Source organism: Peromyscus maniculatus, chromosome 5, assembly GCF_049852395.1.
Source record: "Peromyscus maniculatus bairdii isolate BWxNUB_F1_BW_parent chromosome 5, HU_Pman_BW_mat_3.1, whole genome shotgun sequence".
Taxonomy (NCBI): Eukaryota; Metazoa; Chordata; class Mammalia; order Rodentia; family Cricetidae; genus Peromyscus; species Peromyscus maniculatus.
This window is the reverse complement of record NC_134856.1, coordinates 130,840,446-130,860,408: the sequence shown is the minus strand read 5'-3', so window position 1 is coordinate 130,860,408 and position 19,963 is coordinate 130,840,446. Positions and strand designations below refer to the sequence as shown.

General features: G+C 45.4%; 2 protein-coding genes across 13 annotated transcripts in view; one reads left to right on the top strand and one right to left on the bottom strand.

Annotated features, from left to right (window-relative positions):
• Cenpp (centromere protein P) overlaps window positions 1–4,933 on the top strand; it is a 210,215-nt gene extending 205,282 nt beyond the window's left edge. The window contains exons 6-8 of one of the 2 annotated variants that reach the window (XM_006992281.4): window positions 3,017–3,096; window positions 4,176–4,267; window positions 4,618–4,933. In XM_006992281.4, coding sequence (XP_006992343.1) covers window positions 3,017–3,096; window positions 4,176–4,267; window positions 4,618–4,745 — 300 coding nt within the window. In that variant the 3' untranslated portion in view covers window positions 4,746–4,933. Of the gene's footprint in view, window positions 1–3,016; window positions 3,097–4,175; window positions 4,408–4,617 lie in introns of those variants that run through there. The other variant, XM_076573313.1, reaches the window with a different exon arrangement.
• Window positions 1–19,963, bottom strand: part of Ippk (inositol-pentakisphosphate 2-kinase) — a 71,058-nt gene that overhangs the window by 19,814 nt on the left and 31,281 nt on the right. For 4 of the 11 annotated variants that reach the window (XR_013051633.1, XR_013051632.1, XM_042278453.2 and 1 more), the window contains exons 12-15: window positions 11,305–11,384; window positions 7,251–7,470; window positions 5,091–5,142; window positions 3,682–3,834 (exon numbers count right to left, since the gene is read on the bottom strand). Coding sequence is in view for 7 of the 11 variants with exons in the window: in XM_042278453.2 (XP_042134387.1) it covers window positions 3,731–3,834; window positions 5,091–5,142; window positions 7,251–7,470; window positions 11,305–11,384 (456 nt within the window). In the remaining 4 variants the exon portion in view is untranslated. Of the gene's footprint in view, window positions 1–3,681; window positions 3,835–4,250; window positions 5,143–5,933; window positions 7,471–11,304; window positions 11,385–19,963 lie in introns of those variants that run through there. The other 7 variants (XR_013051634.1, XM_042278455.2, XM_076573310.1 and 4 more) reach the window with 3 other exon arrangements.

The following is a 19,963-nucleotide window of genomic DNA, read 5'->3' as shown; positions in this document are numbered from 1 at the left end:
ATCAAATAGCCAGCTACACCACTCCCTTCCTCTACTGTAAACACCAGGGTTTTGTTTTTGTTTTTCCATGCAAATTCCACCATATGGCACACAGCTGCGTAAACACACAGCCTCCACATTGCTCAGTGGCACTCAGGCCCAGCACTCCTGGAGAGCCAGGGAGCCTGGGACCCTGGAATGGAAACACAAGAGCCAGCTGGTTAGTGTGCATGAGGCTGCTCTAACAGCCACCTCCAGAACAGCCTTCCTGGTGACATCTGAAGACACACAGGCTTCTATCGTCCTCTATCCACCAGAGCATCTGCTGACATGCAGAGTCCACCTGTGCACTAGACAGAACATGTCCAAAACTGTCCTTCCAAAGCCTGGCCAGGTACTTCCCATGTCTGGGCCTTGGCTTTATTGATGGAAGAATGTGTTTAGTGGATAGTTTCTGATGAACATTTTTGTTATCTTACTGGATTTCATTGAATACAATCTAAGATACAACATGTACATCCCTGCCTTTTCAGACCATGATTAACTCCTCCCTTTATCAAAGTCAAATATAGTAATTATCTCAAGTTTCCTGTCACTCTTAAAACTAGCTGATCACAGCTGGGAGGTGGTGGTGCACACCTTTAATCTCTGCACTTAGGAGGCAGAGGCAAGCAGATCTCAAGTTTGAGGACAGCCAGGGTTACACAGAGAAACCCTGTCTGAAAAATAAAAACAAAAAACCTAAGTGATCCCAGGCTTAAAGAACACTTCGCATAGTTAGTTTGATCATTTATTACAGCTCTTCTGCCTTCCCCCTCAAAGTCTCCTATGTCTTTGTCATTAAGAATGGCATTACGGGGTTCGAGAGATGACTCAAAGGTTAAAAGTACTGGCCACTCTTCCAGAGTACCCAGGTTAAATTCCCAGTACACGCATTGCAGCTCCCAACTGTCTATAATTCCAGCTCCAGGGATCCAGCACCTCACACAGACATACATGTAGGTAAAACACCAATGCACATAAAATAAATTATTTAAGCTGGGCATTGGTGGTGCACGCCTTTAATCCCAGCACTTGGGAGGCTGAGGCAGGCGGATCTCTGTGAGTTCGAGGCCAGCCTGGTCTACAAAGCGAGTTCCAGGAAAGGCACAGAGCTACACAGAGAAACCCTGTATTGAAAAAAACAAAACAAATAAATAAATAAATAATTTAAGGGAAAAAAAAAAGAATGGCACTTGTATTGGTAACTATAATAAGGCTGCTATTCTTGGGTTCTACTCAGGCTGTCAGTTTTTAATTCCTTCCTGCTCCCCACTTTGTTCTAGAGCTGAGGTGATCAGGCAAGGAATGAAGTTGGCTAAATGCAGCAACCTTAACTTACATGGGAGCTTTTGAGTCCCAGCTTTCCTGAAGCACGTGTCTGAATGCCTGCCCTCTGCCCAATGTCAGTACTCCTGTCCGCATCATATGAGCTAAGAGTATACTTTTTAGTGAAAGCATCTAATTTGAGTCTTCCTTTTGCTCATGCGGCAGAGAGGCCTAAGGAGTGGAAATCGGCTCCCTCTTGCTTGAAGGCCAAGCCTCAGGCCCCACCTTGGAGCCAGCCCAAGCCCCAGCACTCCCTTGAGCCTCATGTACTGCTGCCAAGCACAGTCTGGAAGCTGAACTGCCACGTTCACACACACTCCTTCACGTTCCTCAGACAGTTGTTATTAATTTGGAAGAGCCTGAGGTTTAAACATCAACCAACACTTTCCACTGAAATCACTTAGGTATACATTTTTCTCCTAAAATCTTGTTCTGCTGAATTAGTAATTATCTGTGAAGCACACCAGCCCACCCCAGCTCTGGTGTCTGGGTGTGTTCTCTGTTGGTGGCTGCATGCATAGATGCTGGCAGTCATGGCTTTCCATGCCAGAAGTGGCTCACCCAGGCATAGTATTCTCTTCTGGGTTGTAATACATCTTTGTCCCCATGGAACCTTATTTGACGGACCTAGGCTAGCCCTTGGTGACAGTAGCTCTCCGGCTGCCCCAGAACAGCTGCACCTCACAGTCCCTGCTTGACTTAGGTATATAACCCTAGGAAGCATCTCCTCTTCAGGTACTGAGGGGATACATGGAAGGACCCTTCAAAGGTGGCCTTGAAACCTTAACATCTCATGATGATGGTAACCTCAAGATTGTTCTTTATCCTCTAACCCTGTAGTCTCTTTGTACAAGAACAAACTAAAGGGGCCACTGCTATGCACATCAGTTCTATTTGTCTTCCATTCAGATACCTGGAAAACAAGCTTTGTTGTCATGGTGATATAAATGAGTGTATCAGTTCTGATATGCTAGAGCCTCCTAGATCCTGCTGTGGAAAACAAGCATTCAGACATGTCCAGAGCAGTCATACTATCTGAGGAACCATACCTACTCTAGAATGACACACCTAGAAATCTGTGACATTCAACCCATTCCTGTTCTCTATAGACAGAACACTGAAACCAGGAATAGTACAGGTCTCACCATGAAGTCGACACCAAACCACATACTTTTCCTATCACAATGGGAGCCTGGACCCTCCACTACAGTGTGGGCACCTGGGTGGGGCCTGGCCCATGTCAAGGATTCAAGGGCAGAAGCTTATCTGGGTGAGTTGTGAGGATGGACAGACTTGCTATAGCAGGATAGCAGCCAGTACCCACAAGAGCCTCAATTCAAAAGGCTTTGCTGACATAGAATAAGTCTCCATTGTGCAAAACCCTTCAAACACTAGCTTGAGGGATGTAGTGCTCATCCAGGTCCTGAGAAGGAGTTGACAAGGAGCTGGACCAAGTGCTAGGCAGGCAGAAATACAGTGAAACTGGAAAGGGGCAGCCATAAGCTCCTGGGTGACAGAATAGGTAAGGACAGGAGTGGGCACAGTACAGCAGGCACCAGCAAATAGCACAGAGAACACCTCCATTTCAGGCTCCAGAATTTGTCTGCTGGCTTTCAGGATGCTATTTCTTCTGGATAGATCAGACTTAACCATTTATTTTCACATACAGGAGAAGTACCCAGAGAGCGTGTACCTCTCAGAGGGCACCTGTTCCCACTGCATGGAGATCCGCAGTGCCAGACAGCCAGGGTAAGTTCGTGCAGCAGTAAGTCCTGGAACCAGGACTGTCCATAGGAGAGGCTAAGAAACTACCCAAGGAAGACTAAAGAGTATCACGTGGAGAAATGGGTGGAATCACAGCAGATACCCCCAACAGTGGGCAGCTGGGCTGCGGAGTAGCCATGAAGGGAGAGCGAAGGTAGGAAGGAATGCAGGTCTGAGGAGCTGAATGCTGGCCTGGCACAGCAAGAGGCATTTCTCTTCAGGGCCCTTGGATGGCCAAGAGAAGGTAGAGAGGTAGATAGGCGGGTAGATGGGTAGGGTGTGGGTGTGTGTGTGTGTGTGTGTGTCTGTATGTCTGTCTGGGGGGGGCGGTTATGACAGGGGCAGCCATAGGAAGTCAGGTCACCAGAGCCTCAGAGAAGCCCAGAGAAGCAGGGGCACCTCTGCACTGGGCACCTCTGCACTGGGCACCGCAGACTCCAGGCAGCACCCTCCCACAGTCACTCTCACTCTTCTTCCTTTGTGTTGACAGATGTGCCCGTCTGTTCCTCAGGACCTAGATCAACAGCCTAACCATACCTAGTCTGCCTTCTAGAGCAGGGTCTTCCTTACACAAGCTGCTGGGGCTGGCCTTTGTCATGTGGCTGTAGTTCACTTCTTCTCATGCCTCATCCTCCAGTAAGGAGTTCTGACTGTATTTCTCAGGTCCTGAGGGTTTGGGCTTTTCATTCCTGTTTCTCCTGCCATATAGCACACGAGCTTCTCCTAGAATAAGAAAATTCCAACCATGAAGAAAGTGTGTGTGCAGCTTTCTATCAATTTCAGATCATTTTCAAAGTATACTGCCCCAACACTACCACAGGAACATCCTGTTGCCTGTCCCATTACTTATCATATTGATATTTGCCATGGTGTGGATTCAGAGCTTCTTGCTGTGGCCCAAGTTTGCAAACTGTCCTATGGAACTAATCACACACCTCCCTTTGTGGGGAGAGGTCCTTAGGAGAAGGTGAGCCTGGCCAGCAGGTGAGCCTGGCCAGCAGAGACCACATGCTCAGGCTAATCTTTCTAAATTCCAAGAGCACCAAACACTGCCTTTTTTTCAGGTTTGAACTGGTGATTGTTTGGAGGATACAAATAGATGAGGAAGGGAAGGTTTTCCCGAAGCTGGATCTTCTCACCAAAGTCCCAGAGAGAGGTAGGTCTCCGTGTGCATGGATACCCTTTCCGGAAGACTTCTCAGTATACTCAACAGAGAGTTTACATGGGAAGAATCAGAAGTTGAAATTGTCATTAATGTACTTTGTAGATCACCTTTTAACATACTTTAATCAGTAACTACCCAGACAGCACAGGAGAGAGGCCTGCTGTCCTGAGGCCTTTCCAGGCCGTGTGAAGCAAGGCATTTTCTCCATCAGATTACAGGTGACAGCGCTCCTTGGTCTTCCCCACCCTGTCTCTAGAGCATCCCATGCATGGCTGTTGGGGAGGAAAGGTCTTATTAGACAGACACTGCAAGGTTTCTTACCAAATGTGTTTTCTTCACAGCCCTGGAGCTGGACAAGAACAGGGTCATAGAAACTGCTCCTCTGAGTTTCCGAAGCCTGCTAGGAGCACTTGGAATTGAAGCTGCTCTAGACAGCCTGATACAATTGCTTTGTGTGGAAAATGACTAGTTTCCTGCTGGCAAGCATAAAGGAATAAGATGCTGGGCTGAGGAACATATGACTTACGTTGAGTATGAACATTTGCTCTTTTCCAACTAGAAACCACATCCTTTGAACATGCTTTTGTGTGTACTAGTGGTACATTACATAGAACTTCCATGGCATAGAAATAAAGCTTTTCAGATATGTTAAAAGCACCATGTAATAATGTTTTGTACAAAAAGTTTAATATTTGAGAAAATGTTCCAAGAATGGTTGTTCATTCTCAAATGAGTGTAGAAGAGCTGTGTCTCCAACCCCACATCAAGATGGCCCAAGACAGCATGAGACACAGCCCAATCCAAAGCTACCCACCTTGTCTGCATGGCAGCATCTCCCAGAAAGTCCTGACACTCCTTCTGTCCTCCTACAAAAGTAGGACCGTTTGACAGTGATGACTGCATTGTTCCTTTTACTTGGGAACTTCACTGAAAACACGCTCACAGTCTGAATGTGGTACAGGACTATAATGCCAGCACACAAAAGCATCCCAAGTTTAAAGCCAGCCTTGGCTACATAGTGAGTCCCTGTCTCAGAAAACAAAGGCTGAAGTATACCTCCATAGTAGAACAATTGCCTAATGTGTACAAGGCCCTAGATCCAATACCCAGCACCACAAAAGAACTACCCAGTCTAAGGCTGTATCATCTTAAGCACAGAACTAACATTTGGTGAGTGCCTCAGTTACCTGTTGTTAATGCTGCCAAGGTGATGGGTTGGTGTGGGCATCCTGAACTAAGCAGAGCATATCAGAACATGATTGGACTAGGGCCCTACCCACATCAGCAGGGTGCTCCATCTGTGTTCTGCACCACAAGAGGGGCTACTTGTTTCCATCCGCCTATCTATATTGTTTAGCCTCTTGCTAAATAGTAATTCTCCAAGAGAGGCCAATGTTCCAGAAATAAGTTTCGCAAAACTGCTGTGAGAGCCTGGGACCCAGCCATACCTGAGATCAGTACTGTGGCATCAGGCATAATTACCGCACACACACAGCTAGTTGGCCTCCAAACCAATCAACATTGAGTCAAAAACAAAACTGAATGTTGCTTTCCCTTGCCCATCCAAAGTCATAAGAACATGACCTTCAAGCACATGGCTTAGATGAAGGCTATAAGCACATATCCCAGCATACACCAATCAAAAGAAAGTCAAGGATCCAAATGTACAAGTTTCTTTACCTGAGTGTTCAATAATTAGAATATTAGGACAGAATTTAACAAATTCTATAGGAGGTCACTTGATTCAAACAAGTATAATTCTCAAATTATCACAAAATTTCCCACAAAAGTTTACAATCAGCAAAATATTTTCTTCATTTTTCATGTAGCATTTTCATACAGTTCCATGGTTTTTACTACTATGTTACAATAAGCCTTCATTCGTCTCTCAAAAGGATGATATAAATAATCAGTCTGTACAGCCTACCATAGGATAAAAAATGAAGCCAAAACTCCCAATGATTTCATAGCAGCCAGGCACACTTTTGGTGACCCCAGTAAGAATCCTCCGTGCCAGCTAGGAGCCTTCTATAGCCCTGATGAAAACAGCAAGGCCCGAGACCCACATACCTAACATGCCCCAGAGCTAACCCCAGGGATGAATGTGGCTTAGGAGGAAGAGAACCTTGTTCCTCAACCACCCGAGACACCAGAGTGCCAAGAAAACTCCGGGCTGTCAGGCACACCCACCCAGCTGACCACAGCAGCTCTGAGTACAGCTCTGCTTCCAGCCTCTACAGCAGCAATTTCAGGTAGGAAAGAACGCCTCAGCTCTCCCTAGAGTTAAAATCATAATGAAGAATTTAAAAAACAACAAAAGCAATGCTCGTGTGAGTGGTGTCCGTCCTGACCTGAGTCTGGTGTTCCCTGCTGCTGCCCCTTTACAAAGCCTTGGGCTTCAGTACCTCCACAAGGACCTGAGTCTAACCCACTCAGAACCAATGTCCACACTAACCTCTGACCGCTCTGCAGCAGGGAACCACCCAAAGCCTGTGTTGATGTGTGATTTGCATTGAAAAAAGTGACCAGTTAACAACTGGGAAAGTTCCAGTAGTATCCATGTTTTCTTGAAAATCCAAACTGTAAGATAATTGTGACAATTCAAGTTTTCTATGTCAAGAGTCTGGTGGTAGGAGATCCAAACCTTGGGTCTTAATAATAAGGCTTTTTGCATTAGAGAATTAGACGTGAGCTCTGCTTGGAAGAACTACCCAGGATGTTTTCCTGGGGCTTAACGGACACTTCCACTCTAAGAAAACAGATGGCTTGCTGGGACACAGCACTCACGTCCTACATTCCTTGTCCTAGAAGATTCTAGTGCTCTTCAATTCCTTGTCTCTGAGAGGCAGTCTAACCTCAGCAGGGGTTAAAAGCAAAAACATTCACAGCCAAGTCACCCAACACAACTGGAAATAGCTCTGTCATTCAGCTTTCACATTCAAGTTTCAAAGACACCGCAGGGGGAAAGTTAGACCTTGTGGAGAACTAATGTGCAATCTTCATGTTCCTTGAACCGGGTCGACCTCACAGTGTCATCTTTGGCATGCACAGTCTTTGAGTAATAGTTGACTATCTTGCTGTCTAGTTTATACTGGTGAGGAATGCTCTCATAGGGCTTGAGGTCGAGGTCCAGTACAGACACAGAGAAGGCCAGCCGGGACCTTGATGAAGGGATAACAGGCCTCTGGTCAGAGCTGCAAGTAACAAAAAAATTTTCAGATTATACAGACCCTCAGGTCCTCCCAGCCCAGCTCTCAGAGCACCCATTCTGTGTCTGTGTGCATCTACTGTCTGTGCCCGCCTCACACACTAGCACAGGTAAGTGACTGCTAGGCCACAGGCCAGCACACTGTGTCTGGGAAGAGGGTTAAAAGAACAGAAGGTGGAAAAGCCATTATGTGGAATGCATGAGTGATATTCCCCATGTTCCAGTGGTATTAACGAATGCTGGAAAAGTCACTTTATCGTGAGCCAAGTATTACAAAAGCTAAGAAAAAGTGAAAAGTAGACCAGGCTGTGCGGCAGCCAGCTGGATGACTGTTGAGAACAGACTCTCTTTATGAGCTTTCCCATTGCTGCTGAGAACCAGTTCCCTCGTGCTTTTCACATCTGGAGAGCGAGCTGCCTGTGTGTTAACTCTCAGGTCACATCTTCAGTGTTTGTTTCTCGGGGCCTTTGTGGATTTTATAAACATCAGAAAGTCATGTGCTTCTAACAATATTAACACTGACTTGAAACCTTTTCAGAGTAACTTCAAACCTGGCACTGAGGTTGCAATGTATCCAACTGTTCTGAAAACAGTACATATAGCACTCATACTATTGCCTGAATGGCATCTAATCCCAGGCTGGCAAAAGAGAACTGTTGGGGAGTTCTGGTTCCTCCATGATCATTACTCGTGTGGATTTAGAAATCATTAAAAGAAGAGACAAAATACCAGTTTCAAAAACTCTGGAGTTGGAAGAACAAACACTGACATACATGGGCCTGTTCTAAAGTACACTAAAGCCTTGATTCTCATTTCTTGTTCCAGAATCCTGTTTATAGGGAAAAAATTAAATTGGGCTCAGTCACAGGTCTGACAGGTGACCACAAGCTCCAGGACAGCCAAAGGCACAGGCCAGTGTACACCAGCCTCTTAACACTGAAAGGCTTGTCTCTTCAGACTGTATGGCTAAGACTCATCAAATGCCCGGCACAGCTATCCCAACTGCCATGACCACATACATACATACATACATACATATCCCTATGGTAGCCCTGGAAACTGGTACTGGAATAATCTAGGGGCTGCAGAGCTGCTGTCTTAACCTTGATAGCTATCCTCCAAGACACTAACCAGCCTCAAGGGAGGCCAGGAGATAAACAGTGAAGCCAGAATGCACGCTCTTTGTAATAGACATGGCAGGGTTTAGGGACAAGTAGCAATAAGAACTTTCCTGGTAGTTCCAAACTCTTCAAAAGCCTGTAGCAACAGGAAGATGACTTACAAACTTCAGCTACGATAGAAACAAATGGCAGCCACAGAGGCTTGTGGGATGTCCATTAAAATTCAGGCATATAAATTCAGACTTGGATTTACTGTGAATCTTAGGATGGACCCAGCCCTAATTTGTCTCTGGTTTCCTTAAAGTGTTATTTCCTTAAGCTAGGTACAGTTCCGGTGAGCACACCTTTCTCAAAGAAGGCTAATGCCTGTGAATATTCTCCAAGGAAAAATCGGGGTTGGAGGTCATCCTTCTCTAGTCACAAATTCCTGCAGCTCTTCCCACACACGGGCAGACAAGCAGAGCAGCAGAGTAACTTGGGGTGTCCTGTTGCCATCCCCCTAGCTCCTCTGCTCTTGCTTCACCCAACGTTGAGCCTCCTGAGACATGGGCCCTATTATCTGCCTTGAGACCTGACCTTAGCAGGTAAAGCAGCCTCCAAGGGCGGCTTCAAATTGGTCACAAATTCTCAATTTCCACAAAATAGGTTTGAGGAAGCATAATGCCAAATGGCAAAGCTTTTCAAACTTTCAAAAGTTATAAACATTTCACATTTTAAAATTAAATAAGCTTGAATCAGTATTCATAAAATACTTAAGAATGGAAATGGCTTGTTACCTGTTTTTCTTTTCTCCTTACTTTTTTACCTTGGACCTCTAAACAAAATTCATTTTTATCAGTGCATTTATTGTAACATGAAATAAACTACCAAGCCTGACAAAGAGCTCAGGCTCAGGATGAAATGTTGAGATTAAGTATTAATAAAAAATTATAAATTTCATAAGCAAATGGTTGCATCATAACTCAACCGTATCATTTGTACATTGTTTTCAATTTTCTAAATCAAAATTATGCGGCAAAACCACATTTCCTAGCCTCTAAAGATTCCAGCAATGAGAATTTGAGAATCAGAATCAGATAAAAAGTTATACTGGGTCACACTGGGAAGGTGGGTGAGTCCACATTAAGTGTCCCTTGATTTTTATCTCCTTGCCAGCTTAAAAAGGCAAAAGTGAGATGTTGGTCAGATTGAGCATGTCCACTATGGCCAACTATGTACCTCTGAGAGTCTACTATTCCAAGTCATGATGGTATTGCAGTTTTGTTTTAAGCACAAAAGTGAGACAATCTTCCTATCTCTGGAAAAGGGAACAGATACAATACTTGATGGCTGGTGATCCTGTGCCTCCAGCCATCTGGACACACACCCCTATGACCCCACAGCAAATGTTGATTACTGGGCAGTTGATCAGGGTGTGGAAATGGACCCCAGCTTTCAGCTTTTCTCAGATGACACAACTGTGCATCATACAAATAGACACATTGGTGGTGCAGGGGATGACTCACGAGTCTGCCCTTTGGCTGTCAACCTTTGAATAGCATCCATCTGAGCAGCACCCTGCATTCAAGCACTTCCTTTCCCACCGCATCCTTGGCCAGGTTTGGGAGTGGCCCTCATCTAGCACAGTGCCTTAGTCCACTGAAGGGCTCCTCACAGCTAAGCTCTGGGTCTTTCTTAGAGGGTGACAGGAATAACTGTCAACTAAACAGAGTCAACTGCCTTCACCAGTTATGCCCTATAAATGCTCCTCAGCATGCTGCACCAGAAAGTAGACAGCGGTGTATGTGCCAGAGAACCTGACTGGAAACTATGAAGCTCAAAAACATCAGAAAGATGGATGATCCCTAGGGATGATGTTCCCTAACCCAGGAACACAGGTCAGATGTGGAGGATTCCAGAGAAGTCTGTAGGGTTTGGCACTCCTGAAGATCAATGCTAAAGATGCTAACTCCAAGAGGATGGGGCTCAGCCTGAATCACTAAAAGCTAGGGGAGGTGACCCCAACTAGGCAAACATTTGGAGAGAGTGGTGGCAAACATGCTGGTTACTCAGAAGAGAAGTGAGAATAACAATACTGTTTGAGAGGTTTAAAACGGACAGGAACAGTTGTGAAAGCTAGTACATTCTGCAACCTGTAAAAGGCTCAAGCATTCTGACCTGGATGGAGCTGGGCTTCCTCTGAAAGGAATCTGCCACATTATCTCCACTGCTTAAGTTACTAGAGTATTGTCTTATAAAACAATAATGAGCATTCCAATTTAAGAGATATTAATAGAAACATATACGATAATAATCATTTTTAAATGGATAAGTCTGTTATTATCCAGAAATGCCTTTAATTAGTTAATGCCTTTAACAAGTTTCTAGAGAATAAGAGTTAATAAATAAGCTCCCATCTAGCCGGCCCTTGTGGCACACACCTTTGATCCCAGCACTCTAGAGGCAGAGGCAGGTGGATATTTGTGAGTTCAAGGCCAACCTGATCCAGGTGAGTTCCAGGACAGCCAGAGCTACACAGAGGAACCCTATCTCAAAAAACCACACACCCACACACAAAAGCTCCTATCCTTCAGAAAAAAATGAAGGCCTTTGAGAATCAAACAAAGATAGAGTAGCCCCATCAGGTAGGGTTTCTAAATATGCCACCATCGTCCACAGAACCATTAGACCGAGATAGATATCATGCAATGGTGCCTCACCTTGTGCCCTGTAAATAAGGGGAGAGTGCAATCATGATGGAACAGTCCTTGGCGGTCATGGCTACTCGGTACTGCTGCACCTGTGGAGGAGAGAAAGGGTAGCTTCAAGTCACAAAGCCTCTCCACCAAATAGAGCAGCTGTTTCCTGTGATAAAAGCTGAGGGTAAAGTTAGGAGAATGGCTGACGTACAGTAGGAACTAGTCCCTGTGACAATACACACACCAGCCCCCACCCTATCCTTTCACTTCTCATTGTAAGCACACGGACCCCAACTGGATCCCTGAGACTTGGGACTTGCCATCAGCAAGTTAACCACAGTCTGTCTTTGGGGGAGGAGGAAGCAGAAAGTGGCCTCAGCTTCTCACTATGTGGACTACACTGGGTCCTCAGCAGTTATCACGCTGTACCTTCTAGAAGATGCATGCCGGATATTTGGGGGAATGATGATTAGAGCAACAGTGCACACATTCTAGGGCTGTGAATCTATGAACTCTGCACCCTCAGCTGAGGTATCCCACTGTATAAAGAGAAAACTGAAGACAGACCTGCCAGGTGATGGCAGGGCTGGTCCCAAGCACAGGCGTGTGCTTCTGAACCAAGCTCCTCCACAGAACAAGTCAAACAAATTCAGTTCTGCCTCATGAACCTGCACAGTGCCTGCCAGAAACCACAGTACCAATACTGTATGTGACTGGCACGAAGGGAGAGACCATAGATAGTGTCCACAATGGTCACCTCTCCAACACACAGTCTGAGGCAGTTTTTCAATCCCTTCTGTTCTTTGGACCTTGGTGCATCTTTTGAGTATTTTAGATGAAACAGCTCCTACTTTCATAAAAATTAACTACACAAAAGGAACTGGCCTTACACATCATCACTGGCCCCAGCATCTAACCCGATGACACAAAGTACCCTCTTTTCTCCCTCTGAACCATTCCTTTTGATTTCACAGAGGCAGGGGTGCTGCCCTGAGGAGACCTCAGGTTGCACTTTCCTGAGGCAGGGAGGAGAGGAAGGAGCAGCAGATCACATACCAGGCCTGCTGGCTGTTCTGGGCCTGAAGAACCTGGAAGCAGGAGACACCCAGCTCCCACCCACACACCCTCCAGTTAGCGTAAAAATGTGTTATTTCATGATACCTAAGCAGAAGTCCAGTCAAAAAGTGTACGGGGTCATTTTGTGTATCAACTTGACACCAGCCATAGAGCTTCAGAGGAAGGAGCCTGAGCTGAGGAAATGCCTCCTCGAGATCCAGATGTAGGGCATTTTCTCATTTAGTGATCAATGGGGGAGCCCAGCTGATGGTGGTGGTGCCATCCCTGGGCTGCTGGTCCTGGGTTCTATAAGAAGGTGGGCTGAGCAAGCCATGGAAAGCAAGCCAGCAAGCAGTACATCTCCATGGCCTCTGCATCAACTTCTGCCTCTGAGATCCTGCCCTGTTTCACTTCTTGTCCTGACTTCCTTCAGTGATGAACAGCAATGCTGCAGTGTAAGCCAAATAAACCCTTTCCTCCTTAACTTGCTTTTTGGTCATGGTGTTTTGTTACAGCAGTAGAAACACTGACTAAGACCAAAAGAGAGCTAAATAGTAAATATCCTAAAGGCACGCGCCCAGTCTAACCAAGGTACAAAACAAAGAAGCCATATGAGACAATTTTAAAACCTAAACAATTATCAAGAACTTTACATGATACAGTCCTAGTCCAAAAGCTAAAGATGACCAATCTGACCATCAACATGGAGAATGTGTAATTCCTATCCAGCTGTCGTGGTGTACACCTACAATCCCAGCATTTGGGAGGAGTCAGAAAGGCCAGGTGTTCAAATCACCCTCTGCAACAGCAGTGAATTTGAGGCCAGGCTGGACTCCACATACATTTTTTATGTGTGTAGGTGCTCTGTCTGCATGTTGTGCAGTGCCTGAAGAGGCCAAAAGGGGGCATCAGATTCCCCTGGAAGTGAAGTTACAGATGGTTGTGAGCCACCATGTGGGTTCTGGGAGTTGAACTGGGGCCCTCTCCAAGAGCAGCCAGTGCTCTTGAACTGCTGAGCCATCTCTGCAGCCCTGACATATAAATATTAAATATTTACATATATAGCTGGGCAGTGGTGGTGCACGCCTTTAATCCCAGCACTAGGGAGGCAGAGGCAGGCGGATTGAGGCCAGCCTGGGCTACAGAGTGAGTTCCAGGAAAGGCGCAAAGCAACATAGAGAAACCCTGTCTCGAAAAATTGAAAAAAATAAATAAATAAATAAATAAATAAATATTTACATATATAATATATATGTCCTATATATGAAAAGGTATTGTTGCTACAAATCAAAGAAATGCAAATTGTAACAACGATCTTCAGTGCAGAGGAGGGATGTGTGTGTATCTCAGACACAAAACCAAGCAGTGAGATTTTCACTTAAAGTATTGTTCGAATGGGTTATTGAGCCAATTCAGTGGCAAAAGCCAACTAGAAAAACTAGATGAAATATCAGCCATCTCTGCTCTGAGGCACTGCTAACAAGACAGGGACAACAGGCATTTGGGTCTGTTTTCCAAAGGAGGGTCAAGCTTCAGTGCTGACAGGCTAGGAGCCACGTGAACTCTCTCTTAGTACTCAAACCACTGCTCTAGTCCGTTAGCCCTAGGCCTGAGCTGGCAGGCCTTACCAGGAACTGCAGCGTTACTGCAAAACAACCCCAAAGAGAGGTCCCAATGACACCAGCCTGCCAGACCTAGAATTCTCTCTTGAAAAAGACAATGCTAGGCAGCAAGTAATTTCTAAAATAATTGCACACATTCAATTTCTGACACACAAGTAAACATGAGTAAAAGCCAACAAAAAAGCACCTAAGGGACGTGAGAGCCTACACCTGTGCTAAGAGATAGACATGCTCTAAAAAATTAACAACTGTCTTGTTTTGTAAAAAAGGCTAAAACTGAAAAACAACTCCACAATAGTAGACCCAGATGTACACAAAGGGACTGCAGCTATTGAGGTACCAGACACACATGCTGCTCCACTCAAAGAATCAGACCAAACAGAACTTCTGAGGAGAACTGGAAACCATAAATGTGAGCCATTTAAAGTTTTTAGAAAAACAACATTAAGCATTCATCAGATTAACTAAAGGGATGTAACACTGGGCAGGGCAGAATACTGACCACGCAGTGGGACAGTAATTCCCACATGTTGTTTTCTGAGAAGTGTAACACTAATTACCTACAGAGATATGAACTGGACAAAGAAAGGTAACAACTTAGAGACTCAGACCAAAGAGAAGAAATAGAGAGGAGAAAAAGCTATCAAGAATTGCTGGGGTTGGGGATTTAGCTCAGTGGTAGAGTGCCTGCCTAGCAAGCGCAAGGCTCTGGGTTCGATCCTCGGCTCTGAAAAAAAAAAAAGACAAAATAACAAAAAAGAATTGCTCAACTAGCTGGGCGGTGGTGGAGCACACCTTTAATCCCAGCACTTGGGGAGGCAGAGCCAGACGGATCTCTGAGTTCGAGGCCAGCCTGGGCTACAGAGCAAGATCCAGGACAGGCACCAAAACAACACAGAGAAACCCTGTCTCAAAAAACAATCAATCAAACAAACAAACAAATTGCTAAACTAGAAGATTCAAAGAAAATACCCAGAATGAAGCACGGAGAGGAAAAGAGCCACACATACAGAGCAGAGGGCTAACAAGACAGAATCCATCTAACATGTATGTGACTAACCCAGGAGAGACAGAAACAAGCCTATCAAAGTTAGGGCCAAAGTTTTTCCTAAACTGAAGACATGAAGCCCTAGAGGTCCCAGAGCATCTCTAGACAATAGTATCAGTTATATCATTAAACAAAACTAAGATGCACTGTCAAGCAGACCTGCCCTAAAGGATACAATAAAAGATGTTTTAGGGTGTGGTGATTATACACCTATAAATCCAGCACTAGAGAGGCTGAGGCAAGAAGACCTGAAGTTTGAGGCCAGCCTGGGCAACATGAGGCCCTGTCTCAAATTGTAAGTCTAAGTAACAGAGATAATGTCAGGATAGATTTTTTTTTTTCTTTTATAAATTGTGTGTGTGTGTGTGTGTGTGTGTGTGTGTGTGTGTGTGTGTGTGTGTGTGTGTGTAGCTATATAAGGGTAATGCACAGGTGTGTGCAAGTGCTCTCAGAGACAAAAAAGAAAGCAACAGATCCACAGACGCTGGAATTACAGGTGGGTGTGTACATCCATTCATCCTGGGGCTCTTCACCAATGACACATCTCTCCAGCTCCTTTATTTACCAATACTTTGTTAATCTATCTCTCTGGCACCCAGAATATTTAAAACCAATTATAGGGGCTGGAACGATGGCTCAGTGATTAAAAACACTTTCTGCTCTTGCAAATGATCCAAGTTTGGTTCTCAGCACCCATATCAGGAGGCTCACCCACCTGTAACTCCAATTCCAGGAGGTCCAACACCCCTTGTCCTCTGTGGGCACCCATACAAAGATGGAGTACATGCTCATAAAATAAATCAATATTTTTAAAAACCATTTTATGTCTGTTTATTCAAAGACATAGAGAATATACAAAAAGATGGAAAAGGCATGGTACAAATATGAAGCACAAGAATCTAGAGAAGCGCCGGGAGGTGGTGCACACACCTTTAATGTCAGCACTTGGGAGGTAGAGGCAGGCGGATCTCATGAGTTCAAGGCCAGCTTGGTCTACAGAGTGAGTTCCAGGACAGCCAGGGCTACACAGAGAAACTGTCTCAAAAAAACAAAAATCTAGAGAAGTTCTACTATGCAGAAAAAGGCAAATTTGAAGGTAAGAAGGATATCCAAAGATAAAAAGCCACTTGAGATGATAAATGACAACTGAAAGTAATTCTAATGCTGAAGCACTGAAAAATATAGCCTCAGACAGTGAAGTAGGCAGTCCTAGGTCCACCCATTCATGGATCACTGCAAAGCCCTGAAAACCTTTGCTGCACGGCTCCAACACTGCTAGAGCAAACATCCCGAGACACACAGAGCATGCCCAGCGCGGCTCCATACGTGAAGCGCCCCAACAGAACAAAGCACTCCACAGGAATACAGGTCGGACGGGAACAGAGCCAGACTCCAGCTACAGACTGCCCACTAGCTCTTAGCTGAAGACTGAGGAGCATTTCCAACAGGGGCTCTGGTTAGCTTCTGTTCAGTGGGCTATACATTTTTTCTGAATTCTGTATGTATTGTTTTTTCATTATCCAAACAGCTAATGAAACAAAAACTCAAAAAGTTAAAATGAAAATGCTTAAATACTAGTAATATCTCGTCTTTGTGGGTATATGGCACTGAAATCTACCAAACATAAACTCATTTATAAAACATCTCACAGGGGTGCTTATGTGCAGGAGGTCAAAGTAAAACAATATCAATAGCAACATTTTTCTTCATTTCTTAAATCTTCAATTGAAATAGAATTACAATCACTTTTCCTTTCCCCTCCCTTCCTCAAACCTCTCCCAAGCCCCCCACTTTCCTGCTGATAGCCTCTTTTTCTTTATTTTTACATGCATATATATGTATGCACATATGTATATATGCACAAACATAAACACAACTGCCGAGTCCATTTTTGGTTGTTTGTGTGTGTGTGATTCAGAGCTGACCACTCTGCCGGACATCCACTAGGGCTAGTTCCCCTTCTCCCCGCAGTCATTAGTCGCCCCTAGTTCTTTGTCTAGGGAGGGACGCTGCAAACCTCCCCTCGCACTTCTTATAACATTTCTACCGACATTGCCCGTGTTTCAGGGATTTTTATGCAGCTATTTCTAGGAGAGACTGTTTCACAGGAAACTTCCTCCTACTCTGGCTCTTAGGATCTTTCTGCCAGCTTCCCAGGGGCAGTGAGGTCACAGACCTGGAAAAGAATCTACTCCTGCCACTCTGCCAGTCGAGCACAGTTCCTTCCTGCATTCTCAGTCTTATCCCTATACCCACCAACATCTGTAGCTACCCCCCTCAAAGAAGCCTCTCTTTATAGCAAATGGGGACCATCAAACACACCACTCATCCACTTCACCCCCAAAAAAGACTATGTAGGAGACCAGGTGTATGGTGCACACCCGTCATCTCAGCTACTCAAGAGATGGCGGCAGACAGATCCAAATTTGAAGCTAGCCTGGACAACACACAAGATGTGACCATTTGGACAAGCAACTCCACTCCTAGACATAATACAGAAAAAAAAATGTATAGCTGCATAAAAACTTGTACACAGATATTTACAACAGCACTGATTATAACAGTGAAGAGTGAAAACCACCAAAATGTCCATCAGCAGATGGGCAGGTGTCTATATTACAATATGTCCACTTTAGTGGAATTCAAGCCATGAAAGAGAATGAGGTAATGAAATCTGAAAGTTGTATAAGTCAAAGCTGGACCCAAAGGCTCACACAATGACTGTCCCATTTCTATTCAACACTTAGAGAAAGACTGAAGTTACTCAGGACTGCAGAGGCAGAGACAGTGACAGCTGAGGGGTATTCTTTAAAGTGATGTGGTTGTAAGTGAGTAAAGGACATGCAATGAAAGTGTTGCTAAAGAAACGAGACAAAAGGGACTGATCTGAGTGGTGAGAAAGTCAGGCAATGATAAGGGTCCGACATAGGAATAATGAATCTAGACAAACATATCTAACACAGTACTCAACTGGGACTTTGAAAAGTGTCTTATTTATAGCTAGCTGGTAGGGTGCTTGCCTAGCATGCTGCCCAGCACCCCCAAAGAAAACCTAAAATAAACAGAACACCAAATGGTAAGTGCACACATGCTGGGGAAAAACAACTATAATTAAAAGACCCCAAGTTCTGCATCATGTGCCAGCTGGGGCCACAAGCAATTGAAATATGTAGAGTGAACTGGACCCACCACCATGGAAAGAATACAAATGGGTAACGTCCAAACCAGTGGAGCAAAGGGGGACTGAACAAGCTCCTAAGTAATGGAACACTCAAGTCAGCACACTGATGGGGAGCCTCACCCCACACCCGTTTCTGGGATAGCTTCCCAAGACACAGTCCCTCTCATTTGTATCCTGTTGGTGGCTATTCCTGAACTAAAGAGCAGTGCCAGGGGACAAGAGACAAGAAGGCCACCTCAGCTGAGACATCGGTAACTGGCCTTCCTGGAAAGCCCACTGCCTCCACCTCCAGGCAGTGCTCAACCGAGTTAGAGGCAGGAGGGCCCCGAGTGTCCTGAGATGACAGTATTTGTCAGAGACCCCGTTTACTTAGATAAAATGGGCGCAGAAGGCTTCTGCACTGGGCCACCTCTGGCTCACCACTCCTCAGTTTCAGCTTTCTGAGGCACTGTCTCCAGTTCCAACTACCTAAACCTATAACCATCCCTAAAGAAAAACGGAGCAGTCGGATGTGGTACACTCAAGAGGCTGAGGCCAAAGAAATGACAACCTAGCTCCACCCCTGGCTACACAGTGAGACCCTGCCTCAAACAGAGAAAAAGAGGGCTGCTGGGACACCTCAGTGGGTAAAAGCACTTGCTGCCAAACCTGACAACCTGAGTTCAGTCCCCCAAAACCCTCATGGTGTAGGAAAGAAACAGTGCTGAAGTTGACCTCTGACCTCTACATTCTCATCATGGCACACACCTATCCACCAAATAAATTTAAAAACATTATTTTAAAAAGCTTTATGCCCAGTTTCCACCAACAATAACATCTCACAGACCACCTGTAGCACCATGAGAAGCAAGCATGACCTAGATACAACCTGTCAGATTCTCCAAGTCCATATACACACGTGGTCTCTGCAGCCACCACCATGGGGACTCAACTTTCACAAGCATCTCCCCTTCCCATGTCTTTTCAGACTGCAGTGCACACAGTCCTCACGACGTGCCCTTTGAGAGCTGCTCTGGTGGTCAGAAGAGCTCCCCTGCTCCATCCATGCAACAAAGGAGTGGAGCTGCAACTGTGGCCACACCGGCGTTTCCTGACTTTGGAGAGTCATGTGCTGCAAACGGCTGCTCCAGTTCTTTTGTACAGTTTAGGTGGGCATCAGTCCTCGCTTCTCTGGGGTTGGTATCTACGAGGGCATGTGATGGGTGCATTTGACATGGAAACCTGACTGTCAGCAGCCTGTCTCGATGCCCGTTCCTAGGCACCAGCACTTGGTATGTTCCCAAAGGACTTCTTTCAGCCAGCCTAGGTAGCTGTGTGAGGGCTATAAGACTGTATTTACCTGAGTTTTAAGAAAGCTTAAAAGTAATCTACATTCAGAGAATAAAAGTATATAAACGTTTCAAGGAAATAAGCCTTGTTTCCTCTAGAACAGGAAGGGCATGCTGCCCTTTCTTCCTCCTCCCAGGTACTCACAGCTACACATGGCAGCCTCCATTGCTGCACCATGACCCAGAGGTTCCCCTTGGGAGTTCCCCCAGCCTGAGAAAGCTCCACTCTGTACCTCAACCTCTGTGGCCTTGGCTTTATAAGACTTTCTCAACCCTTCTCTCAAGCCTCAGACAGTCACAGAATTAGCTCTTTACCAGGGAAGATAGTCATCAGGATCCCAAAGGTGGGGCCCAGGGTCACCAAGCACTGGGGCCTACCTCTGGTCTGTGACAACCAGGGAAGAACAGAGCCAAGAGAAATGCCACTTGGACCTGCATTTCCATC